Genomic DNA, 19,013 nt, shown 5'->3' on the forward strand with positions numbered 1-19,013 from the left:
CTTGGTTGCCTCATTTGCCCTTCTACAAAATAAGGCAAAGAATAACATATACCTTTTACTTCAAAAAAAAAAAAATAAGGCTAAAGGCAGAGTGATTGGGAAACAAGTTCTAGTATTAGGTAAATCAAGGCTCAAAATCCTTATTTTACTAACTTCCATGATCCAGAGAAAGATGCTTTGCCCCTTTGTTTTCAATTTCCTTTTGATTTTGAGGGGGTTTGTACCTAGCTGTGCTTAGGGCTTCCTCTTGGCTCTGGGCTCAAAGTCACTTCTGGTGGGGACCATATGTGTTCCAGATGTCAAATCCAGGTGGGTGGTATTCAAGGTAAGTTCCCTACTCACTACAATCACTGTACTATTCCTCTGGCCTTATATTTTTATCCCAATTACTTTACTTATAAGATGAACATAGATGTCTATGTCATAAATTTATGTTATAATTTATTTATTTAATACATCATTAATAATATAATTTACAATTTTTGTTATAAATTTCAAGTTATAGAGATATAAAATATTTCAAGCTCTGTTTGATAACAGCAAGTTGTGTTTGGAGATAGCACCGAGTAGTAGATAAATGGATGGATAGATAATGACTGACTGACTAGTTGATAGGTAAGTGGGTAGACAGATAAATTAAACTGACTTCACAAGTTGAACAGTAAGCTTGGGAATTAATTCAGGTCCATTTGCTTCTGAGGCTCATTTCTCTGCTCTACTTCTGTTCATGACATCGTATTATTAAGTAAGCTTCATAATTTTTAAAAGAGTTACTTTCTCTACACATATACCATCATGCACTTTCTAACCCTAGCAGTAGTGGTGGCAGATAGATGCCAGCTTCTTAGACATTCTGTTCTTTCAGAGTCTAATCACAAATGCAGAGACTTGAGATCCATAGATGCAAGGTATAGAAGAGACATGAAATAAGGGCCCACACAATGTCAAGAGGCAGTGTCAGCCCCAGAATCTTGTCCCAATTCTTCTACAAGTTCTCTGTGACTCCTTTGGCTTTCTGAGCATTGTTTATAAAATCAATAAAATAAGACTGGAATAAATTCATTCAAAGATTATTTACTGATTGTTTTTTTTTATATTCCAAGCTCTATGCTAAACGGTTTGGATAAAAGAGGAATATCATTTTTAGTTTCAACTCTGAGAGTTCACAGGCTCTGCAGAATTCCCAGCTTTTCTTCTAGTCACTGTGACTTTGCTGCATTAACAGTTTGCACAAATTTGGTTCTAGATGATATCTTAGGTTGTAGAGTAAATATGATTATCTTTGTAGTGAATTTTGAGAACATCTGGTTCCTATTTCCACTTTGTTAGGGAGGTTTTTATGGAGGAAGCAACATTTCAGGGGGTCTTTAAACAAGAGGAAGGTTTTGTCCCAGGGCCCTTAAGCTTCAGCAGTTGGCTGTATTTTCAAGCTTCTATATGGGAGTTGACTAAACCATGTTTTTGAAAATATAAAAGTTCATCCGTGATTGGATCAGGGGACAAACACACATATCTTTCATATCTCATCATGAATATTGGTTAAAGTTTTGAAATAATTGTCATTGTCATTATTTTTGGAGATTCATGAAACAAGCATATAAAGCCTAATAAACTAAAAATAGTTTTCTAAAGCTGTTTTATGATTTAGTAATCTATAATATTATAATACCCATGGATATACTAAAATACCTGCCTCTGGTCAAAGACAGCATATCTCCTGTATTTAGATTTTTATATTTATAAAGCATATTTTCTGCTTAATTGCATGCATATTGGAAACACTATAAAATAGAAAAAATGGCATAAAATGTTTGTTGATTTATGACAACTTTACAGAAAAAATGATCTTGATATTCTCACATGAAAGTTACAATATTATCTAGCATTATCATTCACAGTCATCTTCAGATTAATAAAAATAATAAATGGAACAATTCAATTCATTACAAGATGCTGTTCAATTCAAAGAGAAAATTTGTTTACCTTTGCAGCTAGACAATTTAAAATATAATCAATTACATAAATATACAGGACTGGGTTGGAGAGATAGTCTAGTTTGTAGGGCACTTGCATTGCATGGAACAAACCCAGGTTCTATCACTAGTACCATGTATGGGTCTCATAGCACTACCACAAAAGAGCCCTGAACACAGAATCAGGAATAATAGTCCCTAAGAATAGCTATATATCACACAAAAACAAACATAATTCTGGATTTCCAAATTTGAGATACAAATAATAATGGCTCAGTAAGAAGATAAATGTCTTGGTTCAAAGCAAAATGCTACGCTTTGTGTAGTAGTCTCAAGAATGAATTTACACTTTGCCAAAACAACCAAACGCAGAAGAAGGCGACATGTTATTTTGAAGGTTTTTTGCTCTTGTTTTTTTCACTACAGCCTTTGTTAATGTCGTAAATGATTTAGTCTCTGGAATATTGCAAAATTATTGGAAAATGTCAGTGCTGAAATTGGGAATATAAATAATTCTTGGTATTCTTCTTTTGCCTAGGTTTTTTAAGAAAACCATTCATCTGAGTAATATTACAAAAAACAACAGCAATTCATATTGCTTACATTGAAAGTATCAGTTCAATACAAATAATAATGCATACACTTTAATCCTCTTACTATGAAAAATGTACAAAATAATGGTAATCAAATATAGTTTGTCCTATCGAGAATTTAAAACTTTATTCTAACATTTTCATGTCAAAGTGCTATCATGTATTTTTTATTTAAACACCTTGATTACATACATGATTGTGTTTGGGTTTCAGTCATAAAAGGAACACCACCCATCACCAGTGCAACATTCCCATCACCCATGTCCCAAATCTCCCTCCTCCCCACCCGACCCCTGCCTGTACTCTAAACAGGCTCTGCATTTCCCTCATACATTCTCAATATTAGGACAGTTCAAAATGTAGTTATTTTTCTAACTAAACTCATCACTCTTTGTGGTGAGCTTCATGAGGTGAGCTGGAACTTCCAGCTCTTTTCTCTTTTGTGTCTGAATATTATTATTGCAGAATGTCTTTCATTTTTCTTAAAACCCATAGATGAGTGAGACCATTCTGCATTTTTCTCTCTCTCTCTGACTTATTTCACTCAGCATAATAGATTCTGTGTACATCCATGTATAGGAAAATTTCATGACTTCATCTCTCCTGACAGCTGCATAATATTCCATTGTGTATATGTATCATGTATTTTTAAAGAAATATTTGATCTTTGTGCAAAATAGAATTCTTAAATAAGATTTTGTATTGATTGTCATTAATAGTCACTATAAGTTTATGCTATTGGGTGATTTATAGAGACCTTGCTAAGAAAGGAAAAGATATACATTTTAAAAGACAATGAAGATCCCACACAGTGGTTACCCAGCAATCTTTGGGAGGCTGCGTGTCTGTCATGAAAATAAACTGTTTTTCTTTCACTTTTCATATCAAAATGGTTATTAAGTAAAATTTTAAAATGTACGTATGTGAGCAAAGCCTTTCATTTAAAACTGGCCAACACTGAAACATCCAGACGATTTCATATTATCACGATCAGCTGTGGAGACTTAAGTAAAACAAAAGTAAAATTCACAGCCAGGGTCTGTTCATATTAACATTAGCCAATCAGATAGTGTTGATACTGAACTCCTTTTATAGGCATAAACATGCAACAATATTTCCAGAGATATAGTATAGCGACTGGGACACTTGCCTCGCATACAGTCAACAGGGGATCAATATTTGGAACCCCATAGGGTCCCATAAACCCCACCAGGAGTGATCCATAATTATTCCCAGAACACCCCTTGGATATATCTCAGTGATAAGGAGTTTCTGCCTATGCCTGGAACAAAATATTTTTGTTGGTTTTGATTTTGTGCCAAATCTGGTGGTACTCAGAGCTTACTCCTGGCTCTACACTCAAAAATCACTTCTGGCAGGCTCAAGGGACCATTTGGAATAATGGGGATTAAATCAGATCCATTCTGGGTTAGCAACATGCAAAGCAAATACCATACTGCTGTGCTATCACCCTAGCCCCACAAAAGGCATTGTTACTCTGCCTTTTAATACCATTCTTTGCTAGCAAAGCAAGATTATGGACAGAACTAATGATCAAGATATATGAATTTTATTCTGATTGGAGAGAGAACCGAGGTAACAATGATTACTATATAAATACACTTTTTAAAATATTCTTATTGAGACCATTGCGTTTTTCACAGTTGCATTTCAGGCACTTATTGACAGTGAATTAGGGCCATTCCCATTATCAATGTCGACCTCTCTCCACCATAGTTCCCTGCAGGCCTCCCATAATTCCACCCCTAGCCCTCAGGACTACCAGGGTAACAGGTCCATTTTGTGTTTAGCTTGTTGTAGTTTGGGTCTCTTGATTCTATTTTTGTTGACTTTGGTTTGAGTATTTAGATCTGAACACACACACCCCAACCCACCACTGCTCCTGAGACCACTTAGCCCCTGAATCCCATACACGTTTTTTTCCTTTTCTCACTTTGTAGAAAGACATAGAAATATGAGACAGAGCAAAATGCTTCAAGTTCTATGTTCTATAAAAAAGGGCAGGAGCCCTAGTTCTCAAATATAAGTACAATTAAAAGAAGAAAAGAAAAAGTGGGGAGGGAAAGATTTGGCTTTATTATTATTTATTTTTTGCATAGGCACAGCAAACGTTGGGGGAAATTAGAAAGGAAATAAATACATATTTAAGGAGAGAGAAAACCACTTAGGGAGTCAGTGAGGATTTTTTTTCTGGTTACATTTATGTAATGTACTAATCGATACAAATTGTGTAGAAGTAATTGTGCCTAGTTGAAAAAGGAGGAAAAAATTGCATACCATTTTGAATCTCTGCTTTACCACCTCTGTGCTATATGATCCTTCTATTACGGCTGAAACAAAGTTTAACAAAGGAGTGCCTTGCAACAAACACAAAATTAAATACATATACTTTATTTTATAATATCTTTATTTAAGCACCATGATTACAAACATGATTGTAGTTGGGTTTCAGTCATAAACAGAAAACCCCCCTTCACCAGTTTATTGGTAAGGTTAGTACCCTAGAAATGGCTTCTCCTGCCTTTATGCCTGCAATTCATGACAAGGGCCACAAGATGGTGGCAGTGCCTTTTCCTGGAAATACAGGTAATATGCCCTGGTGTTGGAAGACCTAGGGGAAATCTGTATTATTTTATGCTCAAGCATTTTCATTCATTTCTATGGTGGGCTTCGTTCATCGAGTCAATATGTTACTAAACTTTAGTGAGAAACAGAGAAGCATGCAAACAGAAGGGGAACAAATTATAGGAAAAGTAGGATACATGAAGACTTAGTGAGTTGATCTTTATACGTAAGTTACAGTTAATTTTTTTCTGAAGTTGAGTTCTTTATTTGTGCACTGCCTTTTCTTTCAACGCCAGTCTCCAGGGATAAGCAAATATATCATGAAGCTATGCTAAAACTTACCTGTCTGCCTGTAGATGGGCATCCTGTGTGATGCTCTAAACTCATGGACAGGCCTCTCCAGGTCCTGCATGTCCGTCTTTTTCTCTTTGGCATGGAACCATCCAAGCTTGATCTATCCCAGGGACCTACAACTCTGGGAGAAGTACAATCTTTACACTGTGGGCTCTGAACGCTCTCTTTAATTGTGATGGGGACAAGGAAGCTTAAGTGGTGTCTTTCTAGGCATCACAGTAGCCGCCAAAAGTCCCTTATGAGACCCAGACGGCAAAGGAATTGCTGCTGCAGATATCACTGTCTCCTTGACCTGCAGTACTTGTTTCTCTAACCCAGCATAGTCAAATGTAGCTTCTTGTTGTGAAACTTCTCTCTCGGGTCCTTTTTTTTTTCAAATCAGTGAAATTTCCCTCCATTTTGAATGTTTCACACAATCCTGGAGATAGTAACTTTTATACCATCAGAAAGATGTAAAACCATCATTTTCCCCAAATAAGGTTAATTGATGCTTCTATGGGTATCTAGAGCTACATGGACATTGATAGCCAAAATTGGCATAAGTGGGTATGTCAGGACTTTAATAAGAGCCACACAATCAATCCATATGCATTGGTGACAAAAGATAAAATATTTCCAGGTAATTAACATTGATAGAAAAAATGTGGTTTAAATTGACCTTCGGTGTACACTTCCTTACATCCTACATCATGTCCTAGTGCCTAAAAGAACTGCTTAAAACTGACCTTAGGGATAAAGGTGACAAGGACTTTTACCTTGTCCCATCCTTTCCTCTTTCTTTACTCCTTCATCTTCTGCTTCCTCCTTACTGTCTCTCTCTCTTTGTGTCTCTCTGCCTCTCTGTCTTTCTGTTTCTCTTTCTCTCCACACACATAATCTCTCTATAATTCCTTTCTCAGTTCTTTCTTTATGTTATGATCGAAGGGATTTCCAGACTTATGTGTTTGAGGAACTGTGGCCAAAGGATCATAGAGTTTGATCTATTGGAATGGAAATAAGAAATTCTTTTTGGTAGCTTACCGGGGGTGAGGGGAGTGAGTTTCAGTCTCAGTACAAGGAAGGTTTGGAGAAGTTTACTCGAAATAAAGTATGAATATTTGTAAAAGAAGTCAAAGATAAAGGTGCTAGGAAAATTTTTGAAAAGTCTCCTTTCTTTATAAATATCCTTAAGTAGAAATTTGATGAGTGAATGTGCTATGCAGCTGTGAACCACTTGTTCCAGGTGTTAAATTGGTTTTCAGGAAGTCTTCTGGATCTGTCATTTTAACTCTGACAGGGTACCAGTAAATGCTGGGTCTTTGTCTCTAGCTCCTGGTAGCCCCAGGAAGATAGAAAAATATACCAGCCCTTACCAGCTATTTTGCCTCTGCCTCATTTTTTTCATGTTTGTTTCCCTGCTCAATTTAGGGTTCCTTATTGATTAGGACTAATTTCTTGTTCCTAATTCCTAATTTTATTCTAAGCAATACTCTGAAATAGGACAAATCAGGTCAAATCAGAATGTTTCTCATGGGATTCAATGAATAATAATCCTGCAGTGAGCAGAAGAACTGATTAGAACACACATAGTTGGTGTTGTTAGCCTCTATCACAGTGCCATGAACTAGAAACAAATCAAACATTAGGAGGAGAGACTTGGCATCACTGCCTGAACCTTGCACACGAGTCAAAATGTGTATTCTCAGGAACTCACATGCATGATTAACTTGGGAAGTTGACAGGAAGCAGTCAATCTGTTTAGCAAGTTTGTATTTTATAAACCAGATGTTTGTTATTATTATTCATTATTTCCTTTGATTCCAGAACGGTCCCCATTATGGAGCATAGGAAATGAAGGCTATGGAAGAATATATAATTAATATACAATAGAGTACTGCAACCAAGCTCAAAGCTTGGACAAGTGTAATTAAATAGCAGTTGCTCATTTTAGGTCATCCCATTTGGAATTAAGCTAATGGGATTTTGTTCAGATGGACCATGGTGACCCCCTCTCCCACTCCAATCCTTTCTTTGGAAAGGAATGTTGACTCTATGTCTGCGTTTTTCTTGAAGCATTGTATATGAATCATAAGCAGTTCCCCCCTAGCAGCCTTTACAGGTTTGGGGACCACAGAAAAGTTGAGACCCCCTAGAGCTGAAGACAGAGGGTGTCTGGCTGTGGTTGGCTGCATAACTTCTTGGTGGTCTGGAATAAAAACAATTGCCCCTCTAGCTTCTGTTTCCTATGGCAATAGTACAGAATGTCTTTCTATCATAAAGTGCTTACAGTGCAGATTAACTTTCAAATTGATGTTCTTCTCTATGAAATGTTTAAGAAATCCAGAACCCAGACCTGTGGAGTCTAGGGAAAATGAAGCTGCAGGGTGCAGAAGACCATCTTAACGTTGTGCAAGTGATCTTTCCAGAGCGCTGCTAGTAGCTGTGTCTGCACCGATGAGCCTGGTATGCAACAGAAAGGCTATAAGACAGCCTTCTGGACACTCTGGCTCAAATCTGGCTGAAACTCTTCCACTTAGAAGAGATGTACAAGCTTAAAGAGGAAGTGCTGCTGACCTTGCTGCATTTTCTCTGTTTACCCAGGGCTGGTTACAAATGAGTAGTTTGGTATACAAATGCCATATTATAGGGTCCTTTAAAAAGTAATGATGCAATAATTATACTTGGAATTAGCCCTTGAGTAAAGTTATATTGTATTCTAGCTTAATATTTGGAAGTTAGTTTCCTATAATCTTGTGTCTGTGCCAGGTCAATTACCAGTGATTTATAACTGATTTTTACTCATTGCAGGGAAAGGGCTTCATTTCTCATTATTGTCAATGCTATGTTTTGATTTCATCCATGATACATGTTGGCTTTGCTTAGATTTTTTTAATTTGAGTTTCAAAGTGAAAATTGCTCAGGGTTATGGATCAACTCAAATTATTTTTTAAATAGTAATAAGGATTAAAGCAGGAGCAGAATATGAGTAGGACTTCTGACTCTAAGAGAGATGAGATGACTTTGCCTGAGGAAGTGGCTTTGCACAACCCCAGTGGTGGCCATAGTTACTTTAACTATTTTGACAATATGTTAGAATTACACTTTTATAAATTGTACTTTCAGCTTTATTTCATTCTTAGCAACCATATCTGTCAATACTATCTCATAGATAACTTTTTAAATTAACTATGTTAAACCAATTTTATTTACTTATTCTTACATCAAATTAGGCTTCTATAAATAATAGATTATATAATTACCATGTATACTTGGCAATATTATATATATGTAGATATTTACAGGGAAGAAAGTAAAAGGGAAAAGAGATTATGAGTGAGAAAGAGGAGAGGAAAGAGTAGGAGAAAGAGGAGAGAGATTTAATTTTAAGAAATTGCCTCATGAATTTATGAGAAATGACATGTCTGGGGTATGAAAGGCAAGTTGACAGATTGTAAATTCTATTAAGAGATAATGTTGCAGTTTTCAGTTTGAAGGTAAACCATTAAAAAATGCTTTTTCCTTGGTGAATCTACTTTTGTTTTTTTTTTAATATCTTTACATAATTGGATAGTCCCATTCAGGTGAACAGTAATAACTGTTTTACAGGACTCTATAACTTAAATATTCTTTTCCTTTAAAAATTACCTTTACAGAAACATTTGTAAGGCTTTTTGATCAACAATGGGGAACCATGGTTATCAAAGTTAAGATGCAAAAATAATTAGGTATGACTATGAATTCTCAGTTTTTAGGACATGAGATTCTGACCTCATCTTGTTTTTTCATCTTTATATACTTGTAAAAGAAATTGAAGGCATTGTCTGTGTGTTCATATGTATATATAAATATATATGTGTGTGTTTGTGAAACAAACAATAAATGCATGTCCCTTATTTACTGTTAAGAGTTTTTCCCAATGGTTGGCGGCTTCTCTTTACCTCACTGATTATTGAAGGGGGGGACGTGGAAAAGACAGTGATCTAAAAATGATTTTCAAATGTTAATGTGAGTAATATGATTAAAGTCATGATTTGGAGGTCTGGAGTGAGTCTTGGATCCTTACATGTCTCATGCTGCTATGACATTCTCTGAATACTACTGTAATAGCATGAGGTACTAGAGCTCTAAGCACCCTGAAGAACACTATTGAATGATGAATAGAGACTAAAAACCTCTGTATGAGGTCATGTAAGTTATGGGTATTTTGAACACTTAGATTTTTTTATAGGACCTTTTTTTCATCATTACTCCTCCCAAGGAAATTAAGGGAATAAAATCTGAGTTTTCTACAAGACTATAGTAGAAAAAAATTTCCCAACATGAAGAAATATCCTAACACAAGAAGGGTCTGCATTCTCATTTGCAAATTGATTCATTTGAGTTTTTGAGCATTAGTATTAAATCACAAAGTGTCCCTTCTGCTCAGACTTGCCATGATTATGTTTTTTTTGCCTAATAACAATATTTTTCATCTTGTTATCACCTTCAAATCTGGTCCTTTCTATTCATATTCTCCCAAAAGCAAAGAAATGAATATAGTATACTTGGAGACTTCTAAAAACCAGGTACCATGTTGAATAATTCTATATTATGTCTTCATGGTATCAATGCGTTCTTTCATCTGAGGACACTCAGATAATGTTCGTAAAAAGTCAAAGTTGAGATCTGAACCAGGGCTGTCTTCAATCTAGGTACCTGGGATTTGGTTTTCTCATTTATTTTTGGAAAGGTAGCAACTCATGCTTTTCTTATAACACTGTGTAAAAAAGTAATGAATGGTGTATTTTGATGCAATCTCAAAGGGTTAAAATATTTTGTATGGCAAGGTTCAAGAGCTCTTTTGGGAGAGATGTTTAGCTTCTTAGAAATGACTAGGAGATCAGAAAATCAACTTATTGTTTTATTTTGTTTTCCATGTGGGGTTGGCATTCAGAGATCCAAAGAAGTCCAAAAGTGCCTTGACTTGGCTACCATGGAGAAAATAAATGCTTCCAGATTCCATTGTTTCCAGCCAAGGCACTCATAAAAATCTCATACACTCCTGCTTTCTGATCCTCAATTTTCAGATTAAGGAGCTGCATTAATATTACACAGATTGAACATAAATGTCTGCAAAGTAAAATAGTAAAAACAATCTGTGGCAGTAAAATAAAATGAGTCATTAAGAGTCAATCATGCTTTATTTGAATCAAAATGGTTGAACATAGTCAACAGTTCAAACTGGAATCATTCATGGTAACTGACTTGGTTTCCCCAGGTATGGGCTGAGGGTCTAATCGGAAAAATCAGGGAGGAAGGAGGAGAGCCACCACTGCTACTGAAGCTATATACTTAATGGTCACTGGATCACTCTCCATCCCTTCTATCAGGAGAGAGAGTCCCCAGGGATAGCCACCACTGTGGCTTCCACTCTGTTGACTGGTTTTCCACTCTGATGACTGTTTTTTTTTTCTCTCCATTCAGCTTGCTGATGATCAGGGCCTTGTCCTCATGACCACGGTCGCCATGCCTGTGTTTAGTAAGCAGAATGAAACTGTGAGTACATGGCTTTATTTTGTTCTCGATACCAATAATTTTATACTGAGTTCTTTAGGAATAAGCCTGGTGACATTTCATTGATTGACGCATTAGCTGAGTGCTCTAGAACTTTTCCTCACTTTCACTCTTGCCGTTAAAGAGTGAGGAAATCTAAGCACATAAAGAAATTCAAACATACCCCCTTAAACAGAAATCAGTGTTTTTCTGAGATAATAAATGTTAAATGATGAGAAAAAGGAACCTCCTAGAAAATCCTTGCTTGTGGTGGTATGAAGTCTCTCTAACTTGAAGTTACCTGCAGAAGTCACTCCCTTTCAAAGACTGGTAACAATGCATCACAAACAGGGTGGCTTAACACAAAGATTGACTAGCATAACAACTCCAGGGCTTGACACCTAAAGCAAAGAATGGGCAAGACCAAGCTTCCTCCAAAGGCCCCAGGGAAGATACTACCTCTTCCTGTAGGCCTAGATGTGCCTGCAGTTGGGTTGTATAACTATAATGTTCTGTTTTAACATGGCTTTCTTTTCTTGTGGGACTTCATGTCCTCCTCTCTTTTTATAAAATCACCAGGAATCGACTATGGAATTTCTCTTTAATCCAGGATGATTTTACTTTGAGATCTTCAATTAATTTTATCTGCAAAGACCCTATTTCCAAATAAGGTTACCCTCTGAAGTTATGGGTATACTTAGCTTTGGAGAAAATAATGGAAATTATTTGTATCTTCTTCTGGAAGGTATTTTAGACTCTAGAAAGTTTCAACACATCACATGAACCCCAGAATTAGAAGGTTCTATCCTTCCCAGCTAGAAAGAAGATAGAATTTTCTTTCACTTGGGCACCAGATGGTAATTTAAATTGAGGCCATAGTTAACAGGCTAAGGCTTTCCTATAAAAATATTCTTAAGAAAAACTTGTTATAATCTTTTCCTTACCTTAGCTGCTTGAAACTTGTGTTTTTTCACTTCAATTTCTAATTTTCAGGTGCAAAACGAGAATGGTTATTCAGATGTCTTTCTTAGCACATGTGTGTACTAAGGGTGTAATAGGCAACATTTGAACTAAAATAGACTGTATTTTTGTCAATATGTTAAGTGTTGGGGGGAGGATGGAGTTATGTTGGGTCTGTCTTGGGGATCTGGATTCATCTTCAATCTCTTCTAGTGAAAAAGGAGACACCAGCGTCTCACAAGACTCTATTTCCTCCAGTAAAGTAATTATTGTTGAATGTGTTTTCAACAGAGATCTAAAGGCATTCTTCTGGGTGTGGTGGGCACTGATGTCCCTGTGAAGGAACTCCTGAAAACCATTCCCAAATACAAGGTAATGAACCACTTAATGTTTCATCAAGAATCAAATGTCCAAAAGAAAATCCAGGCATAATAATCAGGATGAGGATAACAGTAAGCAGAATGTCTTTTGCTCTTCTTCTGGTGACCCTTTCTAATTTGAACAAAGTAGTGTAGGCTGGCACACCCAAATCTGTCCATATAAGGACAGTCAATTTGTGTAGGTTTGTAGATGTCTGCACAAGCCTATACAGGTCTACACGGCTAAGCACCTTGGATGATCTTCTAAGCCATTCCAAACTCACTCTCATATGGGGACCTCCCTCTTCCCCACACCCCCACTTGCTTAATTTTTGCAGGAATTCATGGTGATACAAAGGGAAAAGAGTCTCTGATTTTCAAAAGTTTTTCTGACTTTTGAATTCCATTTTGAATGGGGATGACGTTCAAATGACTGTTTTTTTTTTATTCCAATGTTAAATAATTTTTGTTTCAAATTCTGATGGTTATTGCACAGGTAGAGTAAATAATTTTGGAAAAGAAAATAGGAGACGTCTTATGATCTCTTTTTTGGGAATTTAGAACAAACATCAGGAGCCAGGAATGGCATGGGCTCAGGGAAAAACTCCTTCTGAAAGGGACGCAGAAAAATCAGAAGGAGGAGGAAGACAATGCTATGATCCTTATCAATCATACTTTGGGACAACCAGCACACTGTTTCTAACACCATTCCTTTCATTTATTTTCCCCTACAGTTTTGGATGAAGGGACTCTCAGGAACCATCTGAATATTTCTCTCAGGCAGGCTAACCCTGTTATGGGAAAAGGCATTGTGAATTTCTCAGCACGTCTTAGTGAGGTGAGATTAGGACCAACCCAGATGGTTAAGCATCTTGCCTAAGCAGAAGAGCTGCCCTATTACCAAAGTACCATGCTGTTACCCCCAGTCCCAGGATGGTTGCAGAGTAGGATGAGTAGCTATGAAGGTGGTGGCAGGAGCCATTCTGGAATCCAGGTACATTGGTGAAATATAGCAGATTACATTCACCAAGTACTCTCAGGCATTCTGCATTGGGTATTGCCTATGGCATGCTTCCGAACATTTTTCTGATAGGTGTGTATTGTTGCAGTCATTCTACTCATACAGAAGCTCAGGTTCACAAGGTGTTCCGTGTTTTATGAATACATAATATATAATAAAGACTTAACGATATGTATAATATACAATATAAATCTAAATATATTTTACATATATTATATATCAAGCCCACATTCTCCCTTAAACATATATTTTGTTCATCTCTTCCCATGTTCCCTCCTAAATTCTCTTAAATTCTTTTTAAGAATTTTCTCTTTCTCTCCTCTCACATCTTTCTAAGCAAGTTTTGTTAAATAAAAACCATTTTACATCACTAAAAAAAAACAATCAAACAAAATCTCAGTCAGGTTTGTGTAACTTCTTTTCACACCTGCTTAAAACAATTATAAGCTGTTGAGCTGCCTTTTCAAGACCTGCTACCATCTCATATAACACCTATGCTATTATTTACTTAATATTTCTTTTGTAAATTGATTAAAAGTTTTCTTTAACAATGATTGTAGTTTAGGACTGGAGAGATAGTTGAAAAGTTGAAATGTTTGGATGTGTTTTGCAGGTGGTAAGCCTTGGTTTGATTCTTGACATCTCATGGTAACCTGAGACAGCCAGGAGTTACCACTTTGCAAACAACAACAAAAAATCTAAAAAAATTAGTGTCTTATTCCATTGTAGAAAGTAATTTCTAAAGTAAATAATAAAAGGTTAAAGAGCAATATGAATGATACATAGTATTGGTGTTTATGAAATATAAATATATTCCATGAAATTATCAAATCTTTCTTTTTATGTAACTGGTAGGATAAAAGCAATTATCAAAGGGTCACCCCTCTCCTGGGTTCCATTTAGTTTAATTTTGGGCCCATATTCTATCAAAAATTATTGATTTCTATAATGTTTAATTTAAGAAAGTAAAAATGCTCTATAAAAGGTGAAGCAATGCTGGGATTTGGAGACTGGTTCTATTTGGGGTGCTGATCACCCAAACTTCTGGGTCTCTTGCCAGCCCTAGATATCTACACCATTATTAGTATCTAGGAGCCCAGCATAATTTACCTCATCTGTTGGCCCAACTTTCTCTGGATCCCTGCACAGTTTGGGTCTTCTCAGGATTTTCCAAGTGGTCCCAGAACTTGTTCCTCATCTTATGGAGGAATCTTCTTGGATTTACAAGGCATATCTCTTTGCATAGGTTAGAGTTAAATTAGTTAAATGAGGTTAGAGTTGAATGTGCAAGGCACATCTCTTTGCATAGGTTAGAGTTAAATTGGTGTGCTACTTCATAACTAGAGGAGTTGAACTTTAGCCTACACTCTAGTGTAAAGTCGCATACAAAAGGTGAACTCAATATCCAAAGAACTTTCCTGCTTAGGTTTATAGAGATGGCAACAGTCCTTCTAAAGTCACTCACTTCCAAAGCTTTGAAGCTAACTTCATCATCCCTCAGGGCTTTAATAACTGAAATCAAATTTCTAGAGGCATCATAGGATATCATGAATTCACTGTTGATTCAAATTGTGTGTATGCATTCAGGTGCACTAAGATACATATGGCATTTACTCACTTAATGACAAGTATATGCACTGTTATCCGCATTTTGCAGGTAAAGAAATGGAGACAAAAAGTTGAAAATTTTGCAAAGTCCCTCAGCTACCAAACTGCAATTTATGTTACCATCATCCTGTTTATTATTGAAACAATGCATGATTTGATAAGAGTAATCATTATAGTTAAATAATATATTGAAACAATAATAATAGTAACCAATAAAATATTAATTTTATCTATTCATGGTACAAAGTACATCATAGAAATTATTACCACTGAATCCTCATTATTTTTCCAAGAAACTTGGTCTCAAGTCGTCTTGAAAATGTAAAAAAAATAATTTCACATTAATATGCAACCAATAAAAGGTCAAGGTAAGAAAGTGAAGAGAGGAAGATTGGCCATAGAAAATGGAGGAGTTGTGCTTGGAATGTAGGCATTATATTTCATGTTTTCATAAGTCATGCTGGAAACCAGAGAGCAGGCTTAGTCTAACCTAACTTATGGTCCCTCCCCTGACATCTGCCAAGAGCCTGAGGAAAAGGTGTGCACCTCAGCCAAGGGTAGCCCTATGGAACCCTCTCTTGTGCAAGAGACAGCTTCAGGGAGCAAAGGTAGACCACACCTTTCTCTTCTGATTAACACCTTGTAAAAGATGAGTCAGCTCTTGGCTCTTAGGGATTTTCCCCAGAAGATAGACTTTTTTCTTTTCCCTTAACTTCACAGATTTCCCCTCAAGTGATCAGACTTCCTATAATTTTTATTAAGAATTCCAGACACCTCAGCAATAATTTCCAGACACCAAAGCCCCTGTTAACATAATGAGCCATTTTATAATTGGGTTCACTCCATTAACCCAAAGTCTCTGTGCTTGGAAGAGAAACACGTCCTTCTCAGGGCTGTTGGACTATGGGGATTCTGGGAGAATGTTTTAGGACTGGATCTCTTTGGCAACCCAATATGCTGAGAGGCCTAATGTCTGATCTGTTCTCTATTAGTATACGAGCCTGTACATTGGAATGGACAGGAAGACTGGTTCTATTTTGGAATAAATAAAAGTTAGAAATCTCATTGGTATATGACATTGGGGCCCAAACCAAATGTTGAATATTATCATATCAGAATCCTTTAGTTTTCTGAGAGACTCATGCCCAAAATAGGTTTATCAAAACATATTGACTCAGTTTCTTCTTACTCATGCCTAGTAAATTCTAGACAGATGCTACCAATTAATCAGTAAGTTTTTTTTAATATATTTTTCTATGTCTGTTCTCCTAAGAAGTATTTTTACCAAATAGTTTCTTGAAGGTCAGAAGACTCAAGTACAGCTTTGAGGTGGACTGATTATGTGTCTTCCATGACAAGCCATGTTTCTCTCTTTGGGGCTTATTTACCTTAGGTCCCGTTTAAAAGATGAACCATATAACATTTAATTCCAGTGACACATGTCTGAGTGCAGCAAATCTTAATTTGGACTCCTGATGTTTGCCAAACACTATGATAGACACCAGGGGAGAAAAAATGAAAATGTAACTCCATTCTGATGCGGGTGCCTTATCTAGAATAAGACAGAGGAAAGAAAGAAGATCCAGCTAGAGTTGAACAGCAAGAAAATAAGTCTAGAATTTTCATGCAGGAGAGGGAAGGTTGTAATGAAAACACTTTTAGTGCTATATGGAAACAGTATGAAAATTTAGGAAAATGAAGGAAAGGTAAAATGGATATATATATATATATATGTATGTATTTTTTAAGAACAACATATATAATCCTAAGTCTCATTGCATAGCTTGTATGAAAATTAGTAAGAGGAGAATGGAAAAGTTAATGCTTTGGGTAGCTAGTTCTGTGGAATAAAGAACTCAGTGAGATTAATTTTTCTTGTGGGGGGGTAGGGAACACACCTGGCAGTACTAAGGGGTAACTTTTTGCTCTACACTCAGAATTACCCCTGGGAGAATTGTTTAACTATATGGGATGTTGGGGATTGTGTTAGGCCAGCCATTTTCAAAGAAAGTGCCCTATTCACTGTATATCTCTCCAGCCTTATAATTTTTAATTTTATTACTTTAGTTGCACCATTGTTTACAAAGTTATTCATAATGCAGTGGTTTCTAGCATCTTCTATTCCAACACCAGCCACACCACCAGTTTAACATGACCTCCATCATTGTACCCATTTTTTTCACCAATCATCAAACCTTAGAAGGCACAAAATAGAATTAGATTTAGATTGCTTGTTACAATTAAATGGTACTAGAATTATCAAAAAAAAAAGTCATTCAATTTGTGAAAACTGTTATATTCATAGTGGAGTCATTGTCTGAAGATATACTAAGCTGATTTTTACTAGGATAATTTTTTTGCAGGCTATTATTGACTTTGTGGGTAGATGGCTTCTATACTACTTTCACATCGAATTTGGTGTGTTCCTACTGGGATGTCAATATTTTGGTCTGTAGGTGCTCCAGGAATTTCAGTATCTGTGGAGCCAGGTAGATGAGTTGATAAGGCAACAGCTGTGGAACATCAGTGTACCTTCTGTGGGTGAGGGTGGGGACTTTCATATCTGCACCCACTCTGAGAAGATCCCAACATTTCCAGCCCCCAAACTGGCATACCTAGAACTTTTGTTGGTTTGTTTCCCTGCAGAGATTATTCTTGAAGCAGTGAAGTTGGGTCATTGATATAATAGCAATTATGGGGAATAGGTATGAATGCCAAGGCTTGTGGCAGGGTACGGACTTGCCTGCCCTCCTTCCAAGGGCACCTCAGAGTTTTCAACTGAGAGACTTGTGTACCCATGAATTTTAGCACTTTTGCTTCTATCTTTTTGGAGAATAAAAATGTATCTCCATAGAGATGGGGAGGGGTGACAAGGCTGTGTCTGTGGGATATAGGTATGCCAATGGGATTCTTCAGGAGTTTGCAATTCCTGCTATGAACCCTGAGAAACAGCAAGTGGAAGAAGTGTAGGACATTCACCTAGAAGTGAGGCGCTGGGGAAACAAGATAGACATGTCCATAGATGATATTTAGCAAGCAAAGGGGGTTCAATGATCTGTAATGAAGAGATCACCTTACTAAGGAGAAGTTAAAACCATTTAAAAAGTTGTTATGTTGGGCCCGGAGAGATAGCACAGCAGCATTTGCCTTGCAAGCAGCTGATCCAGGACCAAAGGTGGTTGGTTCGAATCCCGGTGTCCCATATGGTCCCCCGTACCTGCCAGGAGCTGTTTCTGAGCAGACAGCCAGGAGTAACCCCTGAGCACCGCCGGGTGTGGCCCAAAAACAAAACAAAACAAAAGTTCTTATGTTAAATATGGATGGTTAGTATGGTAATGAGATAATTCCATTGGAGTCATTTCTGTAAGAAAAATCAGTGATTGCTAAAAAATCACTAAAAGTCACAAAAGGTTAGTTATTACTTGGGTTGAGAAAATGGAATAAATAAAAGATATCTCAGGCTGATGTTTCTAACTTGGGAGTCCTAAGTGAGGTGGGGAATGACAAAAAAGAGTTGTGAAGGGAAATAGCTGTCATATTGGACTAGAGAGAAGTATGAAGTTCCACGGAGGTGACTGGATAGAAACTTAGTTCTCTAAGTAGAGAGAAAGGCTATTTTTGAAACCCCAGTTTTGGAGATTAATAGTAACTGAATAGTTACTGAAGATTATTAGAAGAAAGAGAATCAAAAAAAAAAAAAAAAAGAAGGAGCAATGGACATAAAAACAGGGTAAAATAAGAGGTATCAGTGAGTCTCTGAAAAGGAAAAATTTCACAAGAGGGCCTGGATATGAGAGAAGAGAGTGAAGGAGTAAGTATAACCAAGAGGATTGAAGATTCAAAAGAAAACCATCTATGGGGTTTGACAATAAGGATTTTAGGTTTCTGGCAACTTTAGAAAAAGGATTCATTCGGGTAGCCTCTTGCTGCGTGGTGGAGACTGATATGGCACAAGCAGATTCTAGTACACTGAGGGATAAAGGGCAATATAGGTAACAGAGATGGCCATTAAAAATTGAGGGAGGACAGTAGGTTTGGGTGATCTTTC

At 36.7% G+C, this 19,013-nt stretch overlaps 1 protein-coding gene across 1 annotated transcript in view; it reads left to right on the forward strand.

The window, feature by feature from the left end:
- The window catches only part of CACNA2D3 (calcium voltage-gated channel auxiliary subunit alpha2delta 3), a 983,089-nt gene that overhangs the window by 734,485 nt on the left and 229,591 nt on the right, over positions 1-19,013 (forward strand). Inside the window, 2 exon segments of the mRNA XM_049777717.1 lie at positions 10,949-11,020; positions 12,269-12,349. Of these exon segments, the coding sequence (XP_049633674.1) occupies positions 10,949-11,020; positions 12,269-12,349 (153 nt within the window).

This window comes from Suncus etruscus, chromosome 7 (assembly GCF_024139225.1).
Source record: "Suncus etruscus isolate mSunEtr1 chromosome 7, mSunEtr1.pri.cur, whole genome shotgun sequence".
NCBI classification, from domain to species: domain Eukaryota; kingdom Metazoa; phylum Chordata; class Mammalia; order Eulipotyphla; family Soricidae; genus Suncus; species Suncus etruscus.